Genomic DNA, 22,459 nt, shown 5'->3' on the forward strand with positions numbered 1-22,459 from the left:
AGTAAATCTCTGGTTTGAATCAAACTTGCTATCACTAAATCCTCAAAAAACCAAATTATTGTGTTTTAAGTGTGCTCTAGACCACGTGCCTTTTTCTAATTCAGTAGTTCAGCAGTTTGATAATACAACATTTTTGGGTATATTCATCGACAGAGAACTCAGATTTGAAGAGCATATCCTCGGTACTTGCAAAAAGGTGTCTACAGGTTGTTTTGCAGTCAGAGCGGCTACCCTGGAGCTTGGCATGGAGTTTGGAAGATCTGTATATTTTTCATTAATTGAATCCCGCCTTAGGTATGCCATTTGCTTCTGGGGTAATGCAGCTGCCAACTTTCTATAAATGCTGCATGTTTTACAGAAGGTTGCTGTACGTTACATCTGTGGGGCTAAACCGAGAGATTCCTGTCGCCCATTATTTGTTAGGCTGGGAATACACACTGTCTTCTCCCTCTACATTCAGGAAGTGGCCTGCTTACTTTTTGCAAATCGCTTTAAATTTATAACCCCAAATCCAAGATACTTAACGCGTCAAGTGAACAATCTAAATCTTCCAATCCCCTCCTCCACATTAAATAAAAAATCTATTTTCTACGAGGGAATCAAAATTTTCAATCGTTTACCAGGTGGAATCAGGGAGGCAACATGTATTGACACTTTTAAATGTAAATTGAAAATACTTTTGACCAAAAAATGTTACTATTCACTGGATGAATACTACGTTGACACATTCTAATTTTCCCTAAGTGTAAGTTTACAGTATTTGAATTTTATTTGATTTGTTTGTATGGTTTGAATTCTTTGCTGTCTTACACTTGAGGAGATAATTATGGAATTTAATTTACTTTTTATGTATTTTTTTTCTGATGTTTGTTTTGGAACTCGAGTGTGTATGGGGTGTAGTGGTTAAGTTTAGTGGTAGTAATTTAAGGTAGCTTTGTTTAGAACAATTTTTCTTTATTAATAACAATAAAGTATGTTTTTTTTTTAATTATTCTAAATTATCTCTTTATTATTAATTTTTTTTTAATTAATCTTCTAAATTATTCTTACTAAGATATCAACAATCAAAAATTAATTCTAAATTACTTAGATATCAAGAAGTTAACCAATATATGCTAAAGATTATGACTAAATAAATATATATGATAAAAATTAAATAGTTAGGTAAATTAAATTATTAAAAATTAAATTTGGTTTGAAAGTAAAAACGTCGTTTACACACACGAGTACCGGACTCTTTTTTGCCTTTGTACAGTGGCGGCTTGCTAATAGGGGCGCAAGGGCGCGCGCCCCCCAGTAATTTCATTAAAAATTACTTATTTTAAATTTCAAACTCGTGTTCAGTAATTATTAATTATATTAGATATATTTTTTATCAACCCGCGTTTAAATGTATAACACAAGCGCCCGTACTATAGAAGATAATGCGATATTGAAATCAACAACCAAAGTGCTCCTGGCACGTATACGTATACCGCTCTCTGTCTCACGCAAGGTACAGCTCATCTATCTTCCTCTATTTGTCGTGGGGCGCGCTCACATCCGCGTCCATAATTTGACCGAAAAGCTACTCTTGACGACCCATCTTCTCGGCTTTTATCACGCTCGTTACCGATCGCGAGGCGCGCTAAAATTTAGCGTCCCAGTTTTATCGTGGATTCGGCTTTTGCTTTAATGTTTTGTAAATCGGACCGCAGGCGGCAGGAAGACATTTTTTGTTGTTTATTCGGCAAAATTTTGTTTTTAATCGGTTCCGTGATCGGTGGTTTGTGTGTGTGTGTGTGAGTATTTCAAGAGTGAACAATACAATAATTATTATTGAAATTTAATAATGAATCGTGTAAGCTTTTTAATTAACTGTAATTTTTCAAATCTTTCACTTGAAGAAAAAGCAAACATTAAGACTTTAGGCAGACCTTAAAGTAGACCGGATTTAAATATTACTCAAGTGAGTGAAAGGAAAACACAACAAAGAAGCTCGCCGTTTTTCGAGGGACATTTATATGAGAAATAATTGGATATGTGGTTGTGAAGAAACAAACTTATTATACTGTTTTCCGTGTGTGTTATTTTTTGTCGCTGGCTCTAGTAGTGTCGATCCAAGTTGGGCAAGAAAAGAGGTAAGAGATTTACAACATCTTGCGGCTAAAATAAAAAAGCATGACATTTCACGAGGACATATAAATTCTTGCGCTACATTTGCTCTACTGGGTAAGACTAATATTTTAACACAGTTGAGTTCTGCATATAGAGACAATTTAATTAAGCATAATGATGAAATAAGAAAAAATAGGCATGAGAATTATTAGCTGCGTAAAATTTGGTGGGGCCTTTGAATTGGCACTTCGAGGCCACAATGAAACTAAGGATTCTTCAAATAAGGGTTTGTTCAAGGAATTAATTAATTTTACCGCAGAATTAGATGTCACACTTAAGGAACACTTGCAGAATTCAACAGTCTTTAAAGGAACATCTAAAATGATTCAGAACGATATTTTGGAGTGTATGCTTTATGTTTATAGACAAGAAATTTCCAACCATATTGAAAAATCGGAATTTGTATCAATACAATGCGATGAGACTACGGATGTATCAAATAACTGCCAAATGGTAATAATATTAAGATATTTTTTTGATAGATCCATTCATTAACATTTCTGGGGCTTTATCAAGGTTAAGGATAAAACTGCAACAGGATTAAAAACGTGTATCGAAAATGAAATTGATCCGCTAATTTTTAAGACACCTCAAAAATTAATAGCTCAAACCTACGACGGGGCAAATGTAATGAGTGGTTCAATTAACGGTGTTCAAGCTCAGATTAAATTAAAATATCCAAACGCGCATTTCGTTCACTGTTATGCTCACCAGCTGAACCTTATTATGCAAAAATCGGTATCTCAAAATCCGAAAGTACGCGTTTTTTTTAATAATCTATCTGCAATACCAGCGTTTTTCTCAAATTACTCCCACCGATATGATGTACTACAAGAAATAGTACATAGAAAATTGCCTAGAGTGGCAACAACCAGATGGAACTATAATATTCGCACCGTGAATACTGTTTATGAAGATCGCGAAGAATTAATTGAGGTTTTTCAAGAAATTGAGCAGAAATGTGAGAAAAGTGTGACGTCAAATGAAGCTTCCGGTTTAAGGAGAGCATTAGAGGATCCAGAATTCTTATTCTGGCTTACCCTTTTTCACAAAATTATGCCGCACGTGGACATACTTTATAATCAGCTCCAGTCAAAAAGTAAAGATAGTGTGTCATTGCAAAAGGATCTGTCGATATTTGAATCAAGCATTGCCAAAATAAGAAACGACACCGATAATATTAAGGCTAATGTAGAATTAAACTTTGAAAGTGTCAAAAGAAGAAGAACTGACGATAACTTGAGAAGTATTATTGCAAAAGAGGTATTGATTATTATAGGTAGTAGATTTTCCTATCGAGGTCATCTTCAAGCAGCTAACTTGTTCGATAAAGAAGCGTATCCAAAATATAACAAGACCTTTCCAGTGGATATTTTAGATAATGTAGTTACTTTTTATCCAATGTTATGTAAAATTAGATTAAGAACTGAACTAGAAGTCATTTACTCAAGACCATATTTCTCACAAAATATTGGAGCTATGAACTTGCTTTCATTTATTTTAGAAAATAATCTTGGCGAAACATTTTCCGAAACAATAAAATTATTAAATATCACCATTATTAAATGTCACAATTAATTGTGACGACCCGAATGACAACTGCAGAGGCCGAGCGCAATTTTTCCACCCTTAAGCAAATAAAAAGCTTCCTGCGAAGTACTATGCTTAATGAAAGACTTAATGCTTTAGCCATGATGTCCATCAAAAGAAATTTAGTGATGGAAATAAACAATTTTGATGAAAAAGTAATGGAAAGGTTTATAAATATGAAAGACCGTCGAGCAGATTTTACATTTAAGAGGTAGCTTAAGTACCTATTGAACATTTATTAATAAGTATAATTTTTCTTCACGTTTTAAAGTTACTTGTTATTGTTTTTAAAACCGTAGAGAGGTGGCAAAAATATTTTCGTGCGAGGTTCCGTGATGTGTAAATACGATTGTTTTGTAATAATGTTCTTTATTTTTGATTGCCAAATTAAGACATTTATGTGCAAACTTTTTGTGATCGTACCATGATGACTGCAAACCGTCATATCTCAGATATTATAACATATACTTAGGTACGTCCAGTTATATTTTTTTATTTATTAGTAAGTATATATTTATTTGGATTTGCGCGCCCCTCCATAGTCAAATGTCACGAGCCGCCACTGCCTTTGTAATTGCCATTTTCTCCAGAAGGTCAAACTTCTTAGCTTTAGGGCATTCATGAAGCATCTCAGTTCCCACCCCTGGAGAAAAATTATGTGTGGAGGCCAGCAAATGGTTAGCAATGTCAGTGATACCAAATCAGCGTTTGCTAACCATTTACTGGCCTCAACACATAATTTTTATCCAGGGGTGGGAACTGAAGTGCTTCGTGAATGCCCTAAAAGTAAGAAGCTAGACCTTCTGGATTTTTTATTTAAATTTTTAGTTTTGTTTTGACTAATACTTTATTTTAGGCCTGATGATGCTATAATATTCGCACCGTGAATACTGTTTATGAAGATCGCGAAGAATTAATTGAGGTTTTTCAAGAAATTGAGCAGAAATGTGAGAAAAGTGTGACGTCAAATGAAGCTTCCGGTTTAAGGAGAGCATTAGAGGATCCAGAATTCTTATTCTGGCTTACCCTTTTTCACAAAATTATGCCGCACGTGGACATACTTTATAATCAGCTCCAGTCAAAAAGTAAAGATAGTGTGTCATTGCAAAAGGATCTGTCGATATTTGAATCAAGCATTGCCAAAATAAGAAACGACACCGATAATATTAAGGCTAATGTAGAATTAAACTTTGAAAGTGTCAAAAGAAGAAGAACTGACGATAACTTGAGAAGTATTATTGCAAAAGAGGTATTGATTATTATAGGTAGTAGATTTTCCTATCGAGGTCATCTTCAAGCAGCTAACTTGTTCGATAAAGAAGCGTATCCAAAATATAACAAGACCTTTCCAGTGGATATTTTAGATAATGTAGTTACTTTTTATCCAATGTTATGTAAAATTAGATTAAGAACTGAACTAGAAGTCATTTACTCAAGACCATATTTCTCACAAAATATTGGAGCTATGAACTTGCTTTCATTTATTTTAGAAAATAATCTTGGCGAAACATTTTCCGAAACAATAAAATTATTAAATATCACCATTATTAAATGTCACAATTAATTGTGACGACCCCAATGACAACTGCAGAGGCCGAGCGCAATTTTTCCACCCTTAAGCAAATAAAAAGCTTCCTGCGAAGTACTATGCTTAATGAAAGACTTAATGCTTTAGCCATGATGTCCATCAAAAGAAATTTAGTGATGGAAATAAACAATTTTGATGAAAAAGTAATGGAAAGGTTTATAAATATGAAAGACCGTCGAGCAGATTTTACATTTAAGAGGTAGCTTAAGTACCTATTGAACATTTATTAATAAGTATAATTTTTCTTCACGTTTTAAAGTTACTTGTTATTGTTTTTAAAACCGTAGAGAGGTGGCAAAAATATTTTCGTGCGAGGTTCCGTGATGTGTAAATACGATTGTTTTGTAATAATGTTCTTTATTTTTGATTGCCAAATTAAGACATTTATGTGCAAACTTTTTGTGATCGTACCATGATGACTGCAAACCGTCATATCTCAGATATTATAACATATACTTAGGTACGTCCAGTTATATTTTTTTATTTATTAGTAAGTATATATTTATTTGGATTTGCGCGCCCCTCCATAGTCAAATGTCACGAGCCGCCACTGCCTTTGTAATTGCCATTTTCTCCAGAAGGTCAAACTTCTTAGCTTTAGGGCATTCATGAAGCATCTCAGTTCCCACCCCTGGAGAAAAATTATGTGTGGAGGCCAGCAAATGGTTAGCAATGTCAGTGATACCAAATCAGCGTTTGCTAACCATTTACTGGCCTCAACACATAATTTTTATCCAGGGGTGGGAACTGAAGTGCTTCGTGAATGCCCTAAAAGTAAGAAGCTAGACCTTCTGGATTTTTTATTTAAATTTTTAGTTTTGTTTTGACTAATACTTTATTTTAGGCCTGATGATGCTCTAGTTAGAGCGAAACACGTGTAGCCTGTGATTATATGTTGTGAGACCGCGATGTTGTATTTTCTGTGTTTTCGTCAATTTTGGTCAAAAATTCTAGAGTATGAAAATGTAAATACGTTAAATATTTTTATAGTTTTTGTACTATTTTGCTTGTATTTTATAGTTTAAATTAATTACTGAACTTTATTTAGGGTTCTACCTACGTTTACTTTATTATTTCGCCTATAATATCTAGTTTTTAGTAGCTTATCTTGTTTGATGGCCCGATTTGAACCCCAATGTAGTATAGAATAGAATATAGATTATTATTGTAAATCCTTGTAGTTTCAATTGTCTAAAATTTGTATAATTGGTAAGACTATTTTAAATTTATTTAACTCGCATGCGCCGCTAATTTCCGCAAAAATATCAAAACCATTTGCACCCTGGATTACTCCAAATATTAAACTACTTAAGAAGGAAAGGGATAAAGCGTTAAGTAAATTTAGAGTATCTAAAACAAGCAAATGGAGTTTTTACAAGCAAATAAGAAATACTGTTGTAAACGCTATGCGAGTTGAAAATAAATATTTTTAGGAATCGCATCAGCGTAAAAATAACAATAAAAAACTATGAAAAGCAATAAATAATTTACGTTTAAAAAATGAAAATAATTGTCTAATTCCTGAACATTTAAAGAATCCAAATGCCATAAATAATGACTTTTCTTCAGTATATAACCCTAGAACAGCAAATTTTTGTAAAAAAAGCCAAATTTTGAAACAATTCAAGTTCTTCATTTAAATTAGCCACAGCGCATGAAATTTTAGTTGTGTTTGTGATGATGTTTCAGCTGAAATGATTCAATATTGTACCTATTTTATTTAAAGGCATATCATAAATTGCCGTTTGGAAATTGTGTATTTTCCAGACATATGGAAGTGTGCTTTGATAAGACCACTACCCAATGTTAGTAAACCTGAAAATTATTTAGAGCTTAGACTTATCTCAATTATTCCAACTTTATCAAAAATTAAAAAAAAATATAAATACATCGGCAGCTCTTTGACTACTTCATAAAAAACGAAATAATTTCTAATTGGCAATTGGAATTGGTTTTCGCAAGAATCATAATATTACTCCGGTGCTGGCTAATATAACAGATGAAATAATAGCTTTTATTGACAAGGGCACTATTATCATCCTTGGTACTACTGGACTTATTACTACTATGTGTGGAAAGTTATGGAGTATTATGGATTCGATCAAACTATAGTCATGTTTTTTCAAGCATAACTTCAAAAAAGAAAACAAGATTGTGGTAATGGATAACAAGAAATGTTTACATTCTCGTGAAATTAACTTCAGGTCTACCCCAAGGTTTAGTCCTTGAGCCAATTCTTTTCCTGGTATATATTTCTGATATATCCAACATTGTGAAGACTTGTAAAATACAAAGCTTTACGGATGATACACAATTACGACATTCATTTCAAATAAATCAGCTGCAAGGAGCTGCAATAAAAATTAACAAAGATCTGAAAGCAGTATATAAATACGCTCAGCAAAATAACTTAAACGTGTCTGATTTCTCTATTAGCCCAGTAATCATGGCAGTCAAAAGTCTATTGCCGTGAATAATTTTGCTTTTAATTTATATATTATTTTTATTTTTATCTTGTTCTATCTAACTTCATCTGTACTGTTTCTCGTAGTGACGTGCCTTTGGTCTTGGATGATTTGCATCACCCTGCACTGGAAATTGATTTTAATGTCTCATGCCAATGTGTCAATAATTTTCATCTTAATAAGAACTTATTTCTTTCTTTTAACTTTAAAAAGGCCAACTTCTATCATCTTTACGACTCGATCCTCTAGCTGAGTGGTCTACTGTGTATTCATCCTCTAACGTTAATGATGCATGTGGAGCCCTATATGATATATTAAATGGCATATTTGACGCATATATTCCTCTTAAGCAGCAACATAAAAGAAGATTTGCAACTTATTATCCTCGAGAATTGATTAGTAACATTTATTGGAAGGAAAAGGCCCTCAAGGGCTTTAAAATATACAATTCTTCATTGTTTCGAAATAACTTCCATTCTCTTAGACGCCTTATCGAACTACATATACGCAATAAATATAAATTATATATAAGAAACACTGAAAGGAATATTTTTGCGGATCCATTTTGGAATTTTATTGGTTCTAAGAAGGGTGCGTACTCTTCCAGGATTCCTGGTATAATGAGGTTGCCCGATGACGTGGTAATTAAAGACCCACAAGACATAGTTGATGCTAATGCAAAAGCATTAGCATTAGTTCTTTGGTGAGACATTCATATAATCAAATTTCATTATTCATTCCTCAACGTCTGAGAATGTACCCCACTTTAACATTTCTAAGGTTGATGCTTCCCAGATTATTTTGGCTAGTAAAAAACTTAAAAATAAGTTAACATCTGGTGTAGACGATGTACCTAGCTTCTTGGTTAAAGATTGCATTGGCCTCCTGGCTGATCCACTGACCTACATTTTCAACTTAATACTGTCAATAGAACAAATTCCTTATATTTGGACTGCTAAAATAATACCTATTTTAAAAGCTGGAGACACACTGATCAAATCGTGAACTACAGGCCAATCTCATTACTCTGTAAATTCTCAAATCTTTTTGAAATTATCCTAAATCGGTCGCTATTTAGTCACGCAAAAGAGCTCATTTCTGTAGACCAGCATGGATTTTTTAGCGGACGATCTTGTGTTACTAACTTGTCCTGTCTGTCTAGCCACATCTGTGAATTACTTGATGTTAATACTCAAGTCGATGTTATTTATACCGACTTTCAAAAAGCCTTTGATCGAATAAATCATTGTATTTTGCTGCATAAATTAAGGTTTTTCAGGGAGATTATTTAATTTGTTTTATTCCTATTTGATTGGTAGATTTCAATATGTTGAATATGAGGGCTTCAAATCGAAACTTTTTAACGCAACGTCGGGTGTGCCATAGGGCTTGAACCTGGGTCCTCTTTGTTGGGTCACTCACTTGTCATGGGCTTGCTTTTGCCGATGATTTGAAGCTATATTTTAATGTATATGGTTTGGAGGATTGTGTTTTTCTTCAGAGCTGCCTAAATGCATTGAAGGTATGGTGCGCTGATAAAAGGTTAGGCTTGATGCAGCTAAATGTAGTGTGGTCAGTTACTCTACTTCAAAAACACCCTTAAATTTTAATTATTTCATTAATGATATTATTTTGAGTAGATTAGAGCAAATTACTGATCTTGGTATCACCTTTGATTCTGAAATTACATTCATTTCACACTTCAACAACATAGTCAAGGCAGCTGTGAGAAGGCTTGGGTTCATAATTAGAAATTCTCAGAGTTTTACTTTGGAACCTACATTAGGACTGCCTTTCTGGTGCTTTGTGAGATCAAAACTGGAGTTTGGCTGCATTATATGAAAGCCGCTCTATCGGAACTATATTGGCCTCGTTGAATCTGTTTAACGTAGATTTGCTAAGTATTTGGCCTTCAGGCAGAATGGCATATATCCAGTTAGAGGGTTTGATCATCGGCAACTATTAGAGCGCTTCAATCTACATCGATTATATCTCAGAAGAATGATTTTCTCTGTAAAATTCCTGCATGGGTTACTGAATGGATTAATTGATAGTCCTGTACTTCTGTCTGGTGTACGTTTCATGGTGCCTAGGCTTAATGCTAGACATCTCTTAACATTCTTTCTGCCAAGGCCTCATACTAACATCGTGTTAAAATCGGCACTATATACAATATGCGCTATATTTAATCGAATTTTTCACATGTGTGATATATATTTCTCTTCGGTTCAGGTGATTGTCGATATCTTGGTGCATCATTACTCTTAGGTTTAAGTATTTAAGTTATAGTTAGTAGGCATATTGCAGTTAATCTAACTTTGTTGAATATATGATTATCTTGTTAATTCTTTTTAATCTTTTATAAATGGGTTTTTATATTATTATTAATAGTTATTTGTTTTAATTTTTTGGATAATTCTTAAAATTGTAACTTTTTTTTAGGTTTGTTTTTTTTCTTTAAACTATATTTTTTATTGTTTTATAACTGTTTTCTATTATTAGGCAAGTTGCCTGTTGGAAATAGAGGCTTATTATTAATATTCTGTTATGTATTTTGGACAAAAAAAGAGGTTGCCTATTGTTCGGGAAAATCTCAAATTATATATTAGTTCACAACATATATATTAATATCAAATAATATATTAGTTTTCAACACCCCTTTCGCAATAATCTGCCAAACACTCGAGAGCCGCGGCTCAGAACCCTGTTTGGTTAACTGGATAGAGACCATGCTCTCGCAACGTGATATATCTGCCCATCGATACATCACGTAGCGATAGGAGTATTGTCCCCTACCTTGTGGTGCCTTGTAGTTGACAGCCTGATAAAGTTTTTAAACAATGCTGAATTATACACGCAGGCCTACGCTGACGATCTGGTAAACCTTTTACCCGGGGAAAGTCGCCGCCTCAATGCGGGGCCTTATGATAAGAGCCCTGCTTATGATGGACATCTGCCTCTGTTATATCTCTAGGTGGCGTACAGCTGCATTACTTCAGGACAGTTCGTTTTCTGGGAATCCAGTTAGATTCCAAACTCTCCTGGTACGATCACGCAGACACCAGAATCAAAAGGCCACCAGCGCGCTATGGGCCTGCAGGCGGGCTTTCAGCAATCTGGGATCTGTCTCCTAAGATCCTCTACTGGATCTACTCTCGCTTGTGAGACCCCTTCTTACATACGGGGCTATCGTTTGGTGGCCATGTACGGAGGAAGCGAGAATTCGTGCTCAACTGGACAGAGTCCATGCAGAGAGTTCCAAGAGCACGGCGCCAACTAGAGCGCTTGATACTCTGCTCAGCCTTCCCCCTATGGACCTCGTTGTGCAATTCGAGGCAATAAGGACTGCGTACAGGCTATAGGTCCTCGGCGAACTACGTGCTGGCGAGACCGATCACGCAAAAATCTAGTCACGGGCCATACAGGAATGTCCACTCCTTCTGATAAGCAGTCACTGTCACTGCATGGCTCCAGTGACAGTGGACTGGGAGGGATTTGTGACGCACATTGCAGGCAAAGAGGAGTGGCAGCATTCCAGCAGACCTGCATTGCTAAATAGGGGAGCCATCTGGTACACAGATGGTTCCATAATGAATAACAGAGCTGGATCTGGGCTTTGAGGTGGGATCCCACATACCAGTAGGGCATACTCACTGGGGAAGCACGCCACTGTCTTCCAGGCCGTAGTATTCGCTGTATTAAAAGGCGGACAGAAAATCCTAAGCTGCGGACACCGCAATACAGTCGTATCAATATGCTCGGACAGCAGAGCTGCCATTAAGGCTATCACGGCCGTAAAGGTAAGCTCCAAGCTTGTACTAGAGTGCATAAAAGTCCTGGAAAAACTGGTGCAGGTTGGCTGCAGAGTCCAGCTCGTCTGGATACCTGGCCACGCAAGCCATGCAGGTAACGAGGAAGCGGACTCTCTTGCTAGACTGGGATCCGCGAATATGCCGATGGGGCCCGAACCCATAATTGGTATCGCCAAATGCGTTGCGGTCGCGTCAATGAAGGGTCTGCTGGACAAGAGGACCCACCGAAGATTGACTGAGTCCCCTGGTATGAGACAGGCCAAAGCACACATAGGTGGGCTCTCTGCTTGCCTCACCAAAAATCTACTACGCCTAAAAAAGTCGCGATATTCGGCTAGTGACAGGTCTTTTACCGGACACTGGCACTTAAGAAGCGGACAACCCGGAATGCCGCTGGTGCTGGGAGGAGGATGAAACCGTTGACCATGTAATTGGAAAGTGCCCAGCACTTACGCGCGCCAGGTTTAAATACTTGGGTAACACCTTTGACTTTAAGTCCTTCAGACCAGAGAGCCTTAGCGGTTTTTCTAAGGCCATTGGGCTCTGGTAACCCCCGGTGGGACATGACGGGTCCATCAGGAGACCTATATGCACAACTGCCTCTAGCAACCCACTGTTTCGACAATTTCAATTATATATTAGTTTTTCTTAAAAAGCATATTTCACATTAAGATCTCTTTATATGAACAAAAGCATAAGTTTTAAGCTCAGAAAAAAGCTTTGTAAATCTTATTATTGCCTATTCTTAACTATTGTAACGCAGTTTATTATCCTTGCCTTGATAAATGTACGGTTTACAGATTGCAAAAATTTAAAAATACCTGCTGCAGATTTATATTTAACTTGATGGAAAATATGATAGAGTATCATATAAAATCAACGAGTTGGATTGGCTTCGTATAGAAAATTTCTTTCAGTGTAACGTTAGTGTTTTTGTCCATAGAATTAATCTTACAACTTCACCCCTCTATTTGATTAACAAATTGGTACGTAGAGGTAAAATATATAGTGTCAACGTAAGATTTTTGGATAGGCTAAGCATTCCTCGATAATATTTAACATACTCAGACGTAGACAATGCTGTCATTATTTACAACAATATTCACGCAAGTATAAAGCTTTTGACAAGTGTATGGTACGAAATCCATATACGATATATATATGGATTTCGAAAAAACATTTAGAGAATTTTATTTCAACAATCAATTAAATGTACGGGTAAACTGGTAGTGTTTCTTTCTATTTTTTAATTATTTTTAGGATTAAGCTATAATATACTATATGGGTAAACTGGTTGGCTTTTGAATGTTTTTTTCTTCTTTTTTTTTCGGTCTCAATTTTTTTTAGATCATAAGTACAGTTATATATATATATATATATATATATATATATATATATATATATATTTTATTTATATATATATTTTATTTATTTTTTTACTTTTTTATTTTAGGTTAAGTAGATTAGCCTAGGGCCAGAGTTCGCCTATATAGCCTTGTTTAGTACTAATAAAGACTTTTTGGTAGCCACTAGCTATAATGATTTTTTTTTTGAAAAGATGAAGACCAAATAGTATTAGAGATATTAACTCATAATTATCCTCATCAAATAATTATGTAAAATAATATTCTAGTTCAAACAGGGTTAGCCAGAAAAAATGTCTGAGTAAAACAGAAACTGGGATTCGGAATAAATTAGACTATCCTGAAATCGGGTTTGGCTGGACACCTAAAAAATCGTATAATCAAATATAACATACCTGCTTATACAAAAAGCCTTTTCCTTTAAAATATATATCCAAGATAAGGTGGGAGTCAGGATCCGAATTGTTAATAGCGCTTGAAGGCCAACTAAATGCTGAAGATACTCCAATTTCACACTTATTCCTCTCTACAATATTGATGTTAAGAATTTCTTTCCTAGTGATTTTTTTGTCGCCGTTTACAACTTTGCCCATAAAAGTACGAAAATCATGATACCCTTCCAGCATTTTTGCTGCTTTTCCCATAGTGTCTAAGTCGAATTTGTCAGCTCTATAAAAAAGTTTTTAATTATTTTTTAATTGGGATTATCCTATTAAGAATACAAACCCAATAAAGTATCTTCTTCTTAACTCTTCTATGGGTATAAAATGTAAAAGTGGAGATTGTATTGCACAATCGCCATACTTTCCGACAGCTATCCTATACAAATATGTTCTTGATGCGATATTAGCATTAACACGAAAGTTTGGAGGCACCACTTTACAATTTAGAATTCTTATTGGAGCTTTTTTTTTTCGAAAATATAAATTTAATTCGTAAATAATGTTGCTGGGCTCTAATATGATTTTCGTAGGCCTATAGATGTCAAAATGGCAAGTTGTGTTTAATGCATGAACATCCGCATCAGTTCTGGAATAAAAATGTATTTATCAGTAACAGAAGCTCAAGTAACGGAAATCAGAATTAAATATCAAAAAAAATAATAAAAGATACAAAGATTCATTGACAATCAACTTAGTTTATAAATGAAGGCCAGATAACGCTCTTGGAAAAGACTTCAAAGGTTGAAAGAACCTTTGAGAACGTTGGCGGGCTTCCGTATTTAAGATCATTATTTAGTTTTAATATTCGAGGAACAAATCAATTTTTACCATAGTTTGTCCTGTAAAAACTTACATGCAAATTTTGGATGAGACGTGTATTGCGAAATGGTACATGTACAGTGATTTGTGAAGTTAGATATGGATAATCTATAGTTAAATGGACTAACCTATAGAAAATTATTAAATCTTTAGGATTTCTTCTAGCTGATAGGGTCTCATAATGAGATTCTTGATCATTGTCAAACCTGTGAATATACCTGCAAAATTTACGCTGAACTCTTTCCAGTCTATGGATATGAAATGTATAAAGTTTGAGCTGGTCCAGACAGAGGAGACATACTCCACTAAATGCAGTGAAGTCTAGGTTGGAATCAAGGAGCAGTCCCAAATCTATTATATACTGCACACACTCTAATGAAGTATTGTTTATATGATGTATTGAAATAAAGCCCCCGATTATTGAGGTCATCCTGGAACTTGAACAGCTGAGGACCCAGGGGAGCTGTGGCATCCCTGAGGAGACTGCTAATAGGGAAGATGTGAAGTTATTAACCCGCAGAATTTGAGTATGGTAGAACTGAAATTATGCGGAATAACTACTTTAAAAAGACAACCCAATATGGCAAGACTAAGAACTTTATGATTAACATACACCTCATGATTCACCCTGTTAGATGCCTCGGAGAAATCGGTGTAAATGAAATGAAACTCCTAACGGCTTTCCAAGGGACCTGCCAATCTGTCAACATACATGAGCAAGTTTAGTTCGTCTGATAAATTCTTTTTAAAATCAAATTGTTCCTGAATAACTTTAAAGCCCAAAGAAGAAACAATGAACTATATAACTAAATTTTCAAAAACTTGGAATGTTGTTTAAAATACAAATTAGAACATATATTGTTGATATCTGAGGTATCACCAAACTTATGGATAGAAACCACATAACTCATTTTTCAAAGATTTGTAAAGTGACCTCTCTTTTTAGCGTCTGATTATATATAAAATATAAAGATGTAGAGAGGATAAAGCAACAATTTTTAAGTAAAATTGGATGTATGTTGTCAGGACCAAGTCCTTTGTGAGGTCGAGACATCCTAACTCTGTGTAGACAGCTGAGATTAAAATAGAAAAACTGCTTAAGTTGTGAGAATTAAAGTTATTTGTAGAGGGTATGTTCATGGTGTATAAAGAGCCAAAATAATCAGCAAAAAGATAAATAGATGGCGATCCCATTACAGTCTTTTTGTCATTGAGAAAAAAACTAGGTGAAAGCTTGCCAAAACTCTGTAAAGAATTAGTGTAAGACCAGAATTCCGGTGAATTTAGATACAATACTGTCTCAGTGTCTATTAGTCCTCTTATAGACAATAAGGCAGAAATTTTACATTATGTGCGCAAATGGCAAAAATGTTAGCAATCAGAAGGAAGTCTAGTTGTTTTTGTATTTTTTGTGAGTTTTTTGAAAAATTTGTGATTTAACATAACGACATAACATCCTATTTTTCGTACAAACATGGACAGGGTTATGATGTACAGGGCAAGGTTAAGGATACCATTGCTTATATTTGAAACAAGTTGTAAAACAAACATGTTTCAGACATGTGCATGATCTTATTAATTTTAGCTGGTGGTACACTAATTCAAACATTTTATTAAAATAGAGATAACTATTGGGCGAATTGGGCTATGTTTACTGGAGGATACTAGACAATCTAGTCAAATCAAAGTCTATCAAATCTAAGCCATAGTATAGTAAACAACCAGCAGGTGGTGACCTTAAACGCGTTCAAGCTAAGATTATTAAATTGTCGACCCTACATCTAAGCAATAACATACTTCAACTGAGACAATACGTGGTTGTTCTTCGCACTCTCCTTCCTTCGAAAACCCGTTCCCATACCCTTTCCTACTCGTGGTCAGCTGAACCTGGTTCACGCTGGTAGCCAAACCGGATGAAGCCGTATGCATCATGGGGCAAGTAGATAACTATGCCCCTACGTAGACGCCAGGACCGGCTAGAGTGTTAGAGTGTTGGAAATGTGAAAAAGTAGATTACATAATAAGATATTCTCCAAAAAGCATTAGTTCCATTTCCGCCAATTTAAAAAACTAAAAAAGGTGGATGCGAAAGGGCGATCGTCGACCTGTATTCAGCAAGCCTCAGTAAAAGTAAATCCAGCCCAGGCCTCATCACTGCTACGAACACCGACGGAAGATCATGCAAATATCCATGAAACAAACGTCACGTTCACCATGGAAAAAGCCACATTTGAACATTCGATGCTAGTGACTGAGATTGAGGATGAGGTGATTATCGGGACGGACATAAAACTTAACTGGAGCTCTTGACGTCTCATTGTCAAAAATTGGCCACTTCCCAAACACAAGCATGACAAGCAAGCTATGGCAGCCTCGTCGGATTACGAACTTACTACCAATGTAGATCAATTTTGTCGATTCAATGTAGTTCAATTTTGTCGATGCCTTCTGGATCACATCATTGCACAACCAAATTTTTTACGATATGTTTTGTCGATCGATGAAGCCTCTTTCACAAGAAACGGTATTTTTAATAGTAGGAATAGCCATGTTTGGGACGAAGAAAATCCTTATGCAATTTTTTCAAGAAAACATCAGAATCGTTGGTCTGTCAACGTATGGGCAGGCATTGTTGATGATTATTTAATTGGGCCATACCTTCTACCGAAACGGTTAACAGGACCTATTTATCTGCGTTTTTTGGAGGAAGTTCTCCCAGAACTCCTTGAAAATGTTCCACTAAACGTTAGACAGCAAATGTGGTTTCAGCATGATGGAGCGCCGGCTCATTTTGCTGTACAAGTACGCGAGTATTTGGCTCAGCGGTTTGGACACCGTTGGATTGCCAGAGGTGAGTTTCTTGGCCTCCTAGGTCACCCGATTTAACGTCGCTCGATTTTTTCTTGTGGGGCCATGTAAAGTCTTTAGTCTACAAAACTCTAGTAGAATCAGAGCTAGACTTAATTGGACGAATAACAGCAGCATTTGAAATCATTCAAAACGAAGACCAAATTTTTAGTGTAGTCCGCCGAAATATTGATATTGAGGTTGGAGGAAGATATTTTGAACAATTGTTGTGATAGTATCGTATACAAAAGGTAAAAACAAATGCATCAGATCCTATTTAGGTAATTAATATTTTTTCTAAATTTAAACGCGTCTTAGGGCCGTAGTGGCGTAGTGACACATGTCCGGACATGGGTTCCTATACTCAAATGAATTCTACTGTTGCACTGAACAACCCCTAGAAGTTTGATCCCATAGTTCTGAAACACCCTGTATAGTTTAAATATAGTATGTTTCTATACTCTATTTCAGAAGTGTGTAGAGCAATAAAACCTCATTAGGTATGCAAAAGTGGTACCTGGTGATCCACCAATATTTTATGCCACTACCTTAGTTGGGTATTAGTTTCAATGTAAAATTCTTTCTTTTCGTTGATTGCAGGTAGTGCCACCCGGTTTTGGGTCAATTTATGAGTTTTGCCCATTGTTACCCACTGATAAACATTGAAAACGGTTCGCCAAAGGCGTGCAACTGGGACTTGTTTTTTACCTTATAATTAATGTACTTAAATGCTATTTTATTTTAGAAAGTTACTTTTGTTTAAATGGAATAATATATTTTTTTCACAAATTTATTGAACATAATATGTAGCGTAAAACAGTTGAAAATGTCACTTTTGGATCTGGCACTTTTTGAACAGTGTATAACAATTTTAAATTATAATAGATTGTAGTCTTCTTCGTCATCTGACGAACTGTCATCACCTCTTGACATTATAATTAAAGGATCGACTGTCTGATCGATGAGGTTGTCAAGATCCCACATTTTGTCCTCTTGCTTAATTACATGCTGGACTGCTTTTCGCCAATGCTCTGGTGTCGCTTCCGTAATGGCTTGATCAAACAGTAGCTTAACATCTTTCATTTTAAAAGTCGTGTTTTGTCTTGCTACAAATCCTTTTACCTGCGCCCATATCAGTTCTATAGGATTTAGTTCGCAATGATATGGCGGTAAGCGCAGTACAGTTATATTATATTTTTCGGCTATATCTTCCACGGCGTATTTCATGAAACGAGTTTTGTGTAAGTTTGCTATTGCCAGCAGTTCTTTTTTTATCAAATTTGCTTCAAACGCAATGCCTTTTGCAGTCAGCCAATCGATAATTTCTTGCTTTCTCCAACTTGAAGTTGGCGTCTTCTCTATTCGCCGTGAATGATAGCTTGCGTTATCCATAACCACCACCGAATTAGCTGGAAGAAATTTTACCATTTCACCAAAATAGTCCTCGAAAACGTCTGAGTTCATGTCTTCATGGTAATCTCCTATGCGAGTCGACTTAAAGATTAGCAGATCTTCTTTTAAAAATCCCTCTTCGCTTCCAATATGTGTGATTATAAGTCTTTCTCCTTTTTCCGAAGGTACTTTAATACCCGTAGACAGGCCTTCTATGAAAGCTTGGCGAGCACTGGTTATATTTTTGTCTTGCCACATTTTTTGGACTATATAACCTTCGTTAATCCACGTCTCATCAAGATAAAAAACTTTCTTTTGCTCCCTGCGGTACTGCTTGATACTTCTCAAGTATTGTCGTCTCCAACAAACAATTTCGTCGCTCTCCAGTAAAAGTGCTTTGCGGTTATGCTTTTCCCAGGCAAAATCCATATTTTTTAAAGTTTTCCATAAAAGTTTTCTACTTATCAACGGAATACTGTCATCTCGGCCAAGCTCTATTAAAATTTTGTCTAGTTTAAAATATGATTTAAAAGTATTTATAGTCTGTATATATTACCTGACCCCATTTTTGCATGTTACAAAGCGTTAAAAGATAGGTACCTATACAAAAGGATTAAAAGTATTTATTTAGTATTTAATCTCTTTCAAAATAAAGGCATTTAATCCGTGAAAATTAAATTCATAAATATTATAAGTACCTGCGCTTATGAACTACCACCAAATGTAGCCAAACAGAACGGAATTCCCCAGTTTATTGCTCTATACACTTCTGAAATAGAGTATAGTAGTGTGAACGTGTTTAATAAATCAGTTGACTATTTTTGTGCATAGAATAGGTTAATTTACATATAATATATTTAAACGAACATTAAAAACGCTACAGTATTTTCTACACAGTAGATAATCTACTACACAGATTTCCCACTAAATAGTTATTCGAAGTGACTTGACAGACGAATGTTAACATATCGGATGCATGAAAAAACACCTTTAATTTGAAAATGTTCTGGCAAATTTGGAATACCTTATTAATTTGGCAATGCTGCGGCATGTAATGCTGTCTGCACACCTCTCTGACACAAATCAGAAGATAAAAAATGTTAAACAGGGGAAAATTAGGAAAATTAACAGATCAGAATAACAGATAACAGAATAGAAACATGAAACTGCAAATAAACACACAAAAATAAAATTAAAAAATATTTTCTTAAATTCCTAAAATTGCCCACTATAATTCACTGAATTCAGCTCTACTTGAGGAATGTTCTAGTTATTTCAAAAGGAAACAAACGCGATGGGCAACGCCGCTTTTTATGAACCTAACCAAACTAAACAATTTTTTTTTTCTTAATTTTCATAAAATAATTAAATTAAAATTACCTGCTTGCCATATGGACTGGGGTCTCAGTTCCAGAGTTTATATATTTGAGCCCCATTTCCACTCGACCCTGAACTGTACAAGGATCGTCGTTTTGAAGAATGTCTCGCCTCACCTGCCTCTGTGAGCCCCTTTAAAAATTACTTATTAAACACTTATTTTCAGTTATAAACGTTTTTACCTGAAAGAAGTGCCTATATAGGCAAGATTCATTAAATATCTACACACAGACATTGTCTTTAAGCGGTCAGAAAAGCCCGAGATATCTTGCGAATGTTGCCAAATTTTAGGGTTATGTTTAATGTTTTGGATGTGTGGTGCACAAGCAAATTGTGTGCAAGTTACAATAATTATGTAAAATTCTAACTTTTTGTGAACAGTATATTATACAATTAATTCTATATAAATAATGATAAAAGTCATTCATGAAATGTTACAAAAATAACTTATTTAAAGTAATAACTATAATAAGGTAAAGTATCCAATTAGTGACTGCTTAATGATTCTTCATTATTAAACAGCATAGTTCATTCAAACAGGTATTCATTAAAATGTTCAAAAAAATCTATAACTTGGTTTTTTACATAAATCAATACTTTAACTTCAAAAATAAATTAAGATTTTTTTATAAAAAGTTAGTACCTTAGTTATAAATAATTTATTGATTAACCCTTTAGAGACCAGATATCGAAACAGTTCAAATTTTAAGGATTTTTTTGGATGTTACATTCATTGGTAGGTTGAAAAGGTTCATTAATTTTTTAAAATTTTTATTTCCATTTTTGAAAAAAAAACAAAAAAATGGACTTTAAAGTACCATTAGGGATAAATAAGTTAAAAGTTAATTTAATTCATGATACTCAGCAAAACAGTTTTTTGTTTCATTGCAACATAAAAATACCCCACAAGCTGAACACTTGCTATAAGGTCTTGATTGAATAGCACATGCACCGCACATGTCTCTACGAATCATACCATATCGTCGGTGAAACCAGAAAATAGTGTATGTCCAAAAATGTAAATTTTACAGGCGTTAAAAACTTTCGTGTTGCTAAGTTTTGAAGTCAAATTTGTCAAAACATTTTTTAGACTAACAAAAATTGAAAAAGGTTAAGTTTATAGATATTTTTGTTTATAAAAGCTCTTACATATTTTTTAATAGGACATAAACTTATTTCCACAAAATGTTGCTGTACATACACTTTTTTCTTTATACTCTGGCTTACTAAAAAGTTAATTCAAAATAATACAGCATTATTACAACAAATATTTTTATTATTGCAAAAACATTAACTTAACAAAACTTAAAGTAGATGGCACTACAATAGCATAACTTTGGTTTAAAACTAATAATAATTTAATATTGTATGCCATTCACAAATAACTTTAGTACAGTACAGCCTTAGTAAAAAACAGAACCAAAAAATTCTTTGAATAGGGATATAGCGAAGACATCTTATAAATCAAATTATGTATGGGGAATGTTATCATAATACTCATGATAGTCTGGTAACAAACTTTTTTTTTAGAACTTGTAAGTCATTAAATTAATCTAATTTAATTTTTTGCCTTTCATTGTACAAACACGGAAGAGATTCGTATGGAACAAATAATTGAGTAATTTGCTTTTTTTTTCTAACTATGAAGTTTTCCCAGGCAGCATCTGAGTGTTTTAGTTTGTACTGAATAATGCCGTCGTCAGTGTATTTTAATTGCTTAAGGTCATTAACTGTGGAACGCCAACTTTTCGACCAGGTCTTATTGATGCATAATAATCTAAGCCAGAAAAGTCTTTAAAAAATGTATGATTTAAGTACGACACATTATAAGGAAATGGAGTAATTCGTGCACTTTTACAATGAGACACATCTGCTGGCACATTAATATCCTTACCTCTAAGACGTCTTTCTATTGTAGTAGAATGCATAGAATCAGCTTGCATTTGCGTATGCCCTTTAAATAAATATTTTTGTATTAGGATCAAGTTGTACTGCATAGCAATGTTTAGCAAAGCATTTGCCAACACCGAATTCCGATTTTGTGCATTGCACCCATCACTCCAAAAAATTATTTTTTTTTGGTCCAATCCGGAATTGGTCTTGACAACTTCCTTATGAAATTCACTAAAATATAAGAAAACTCGTTCGCTGTAAGAGCGCCCTCCACCTCACTCCATAAGAAGCAGAACCCATCTTTGGTTTTTACGTTAAATAACGTAAAATTGTGCACTGCCAATTTAGTCTTGTAGTACATAGTGCTAACATTATTTTTTGAAGCCAACAAGACAGATTGTAGGTCCATGGTGAAAATAAATTCGGTGTCATCGGCTCTCTCTTCATCTCTTGCTTGGTTTTTTAGTAAAAGGTGTTGCTGATATTCCTCTTCAGAAATATTCTTGTTTTTAGATGCAACACAAACCTTACATTGATCTTTTTTCGGGTGGTACATTGAAAGATTTAATTCCTGAAACACATCGTTAAAAATCGTTCTTGAAAATGGCTTAATGTTTTCATCTTTGCAGTAATTCTCACAATAAAAGCGGTAAAGCTCTTGTTTACTACTCCACATGGGTTCTAAATATAATTTTTGTGTAGAAGCTTGGCA

At 34.7% G+C, this 22,459-nt stretch overlaps 1 protein-coding gene across 1 annotated transcript in view; it reads right to left on the reverse strand.

Annotated features, from left to right (window-relative positions):
* The window catches only part of LOC126742530 (tRNA pseudouridine synthase A), a 39,589-nt gene extending 19,350 nt beyond the window's left edge, over positions 1–20,239 (reverse strand). Inside the window, exons 1-4 of the mRNA XM_050449180.1 lie at positions 20,037–20,239; positions 19,858–19,986; positions 13,703–14,005; positions 13,372–13,645 (exon numbers count right to left, since the gene is read on the reverse strand). Coding sequence (XP_050305137.1) covers positions 13,372–13,645; positions 13,703–14,005; positions 19,858–19,986; positions 20,037–20,089 — 759 coding nt within the window. The 5' untranslated portion in view covers positions 20,090–20,239. The remainder of the gene's footprint in view (positions 1–13,371; positions 13,646–13,702; positions 14,006–19,857; positions 19,987–20,036) is intronic.
* Between the last annotated feature and the right edge of the window lie 2,220 nt (positions 20,240–22,459).

This window comes from Anthonomus grandis, chromosome 11 (assembly GCF_022605725.1).
Source record: "Anthonomus grandis grandis chromosome 11, icAntGran1.3, whole genome shotgun sequence".
In the NCBI taxonomy this organism is placed as follows: domain Eukaryota; kingdom Metazoa; phylum Arthropoda; class Insecta; order Coleoptera; family Curculionidae; genus Anthonomus; species Anthonomus grandis.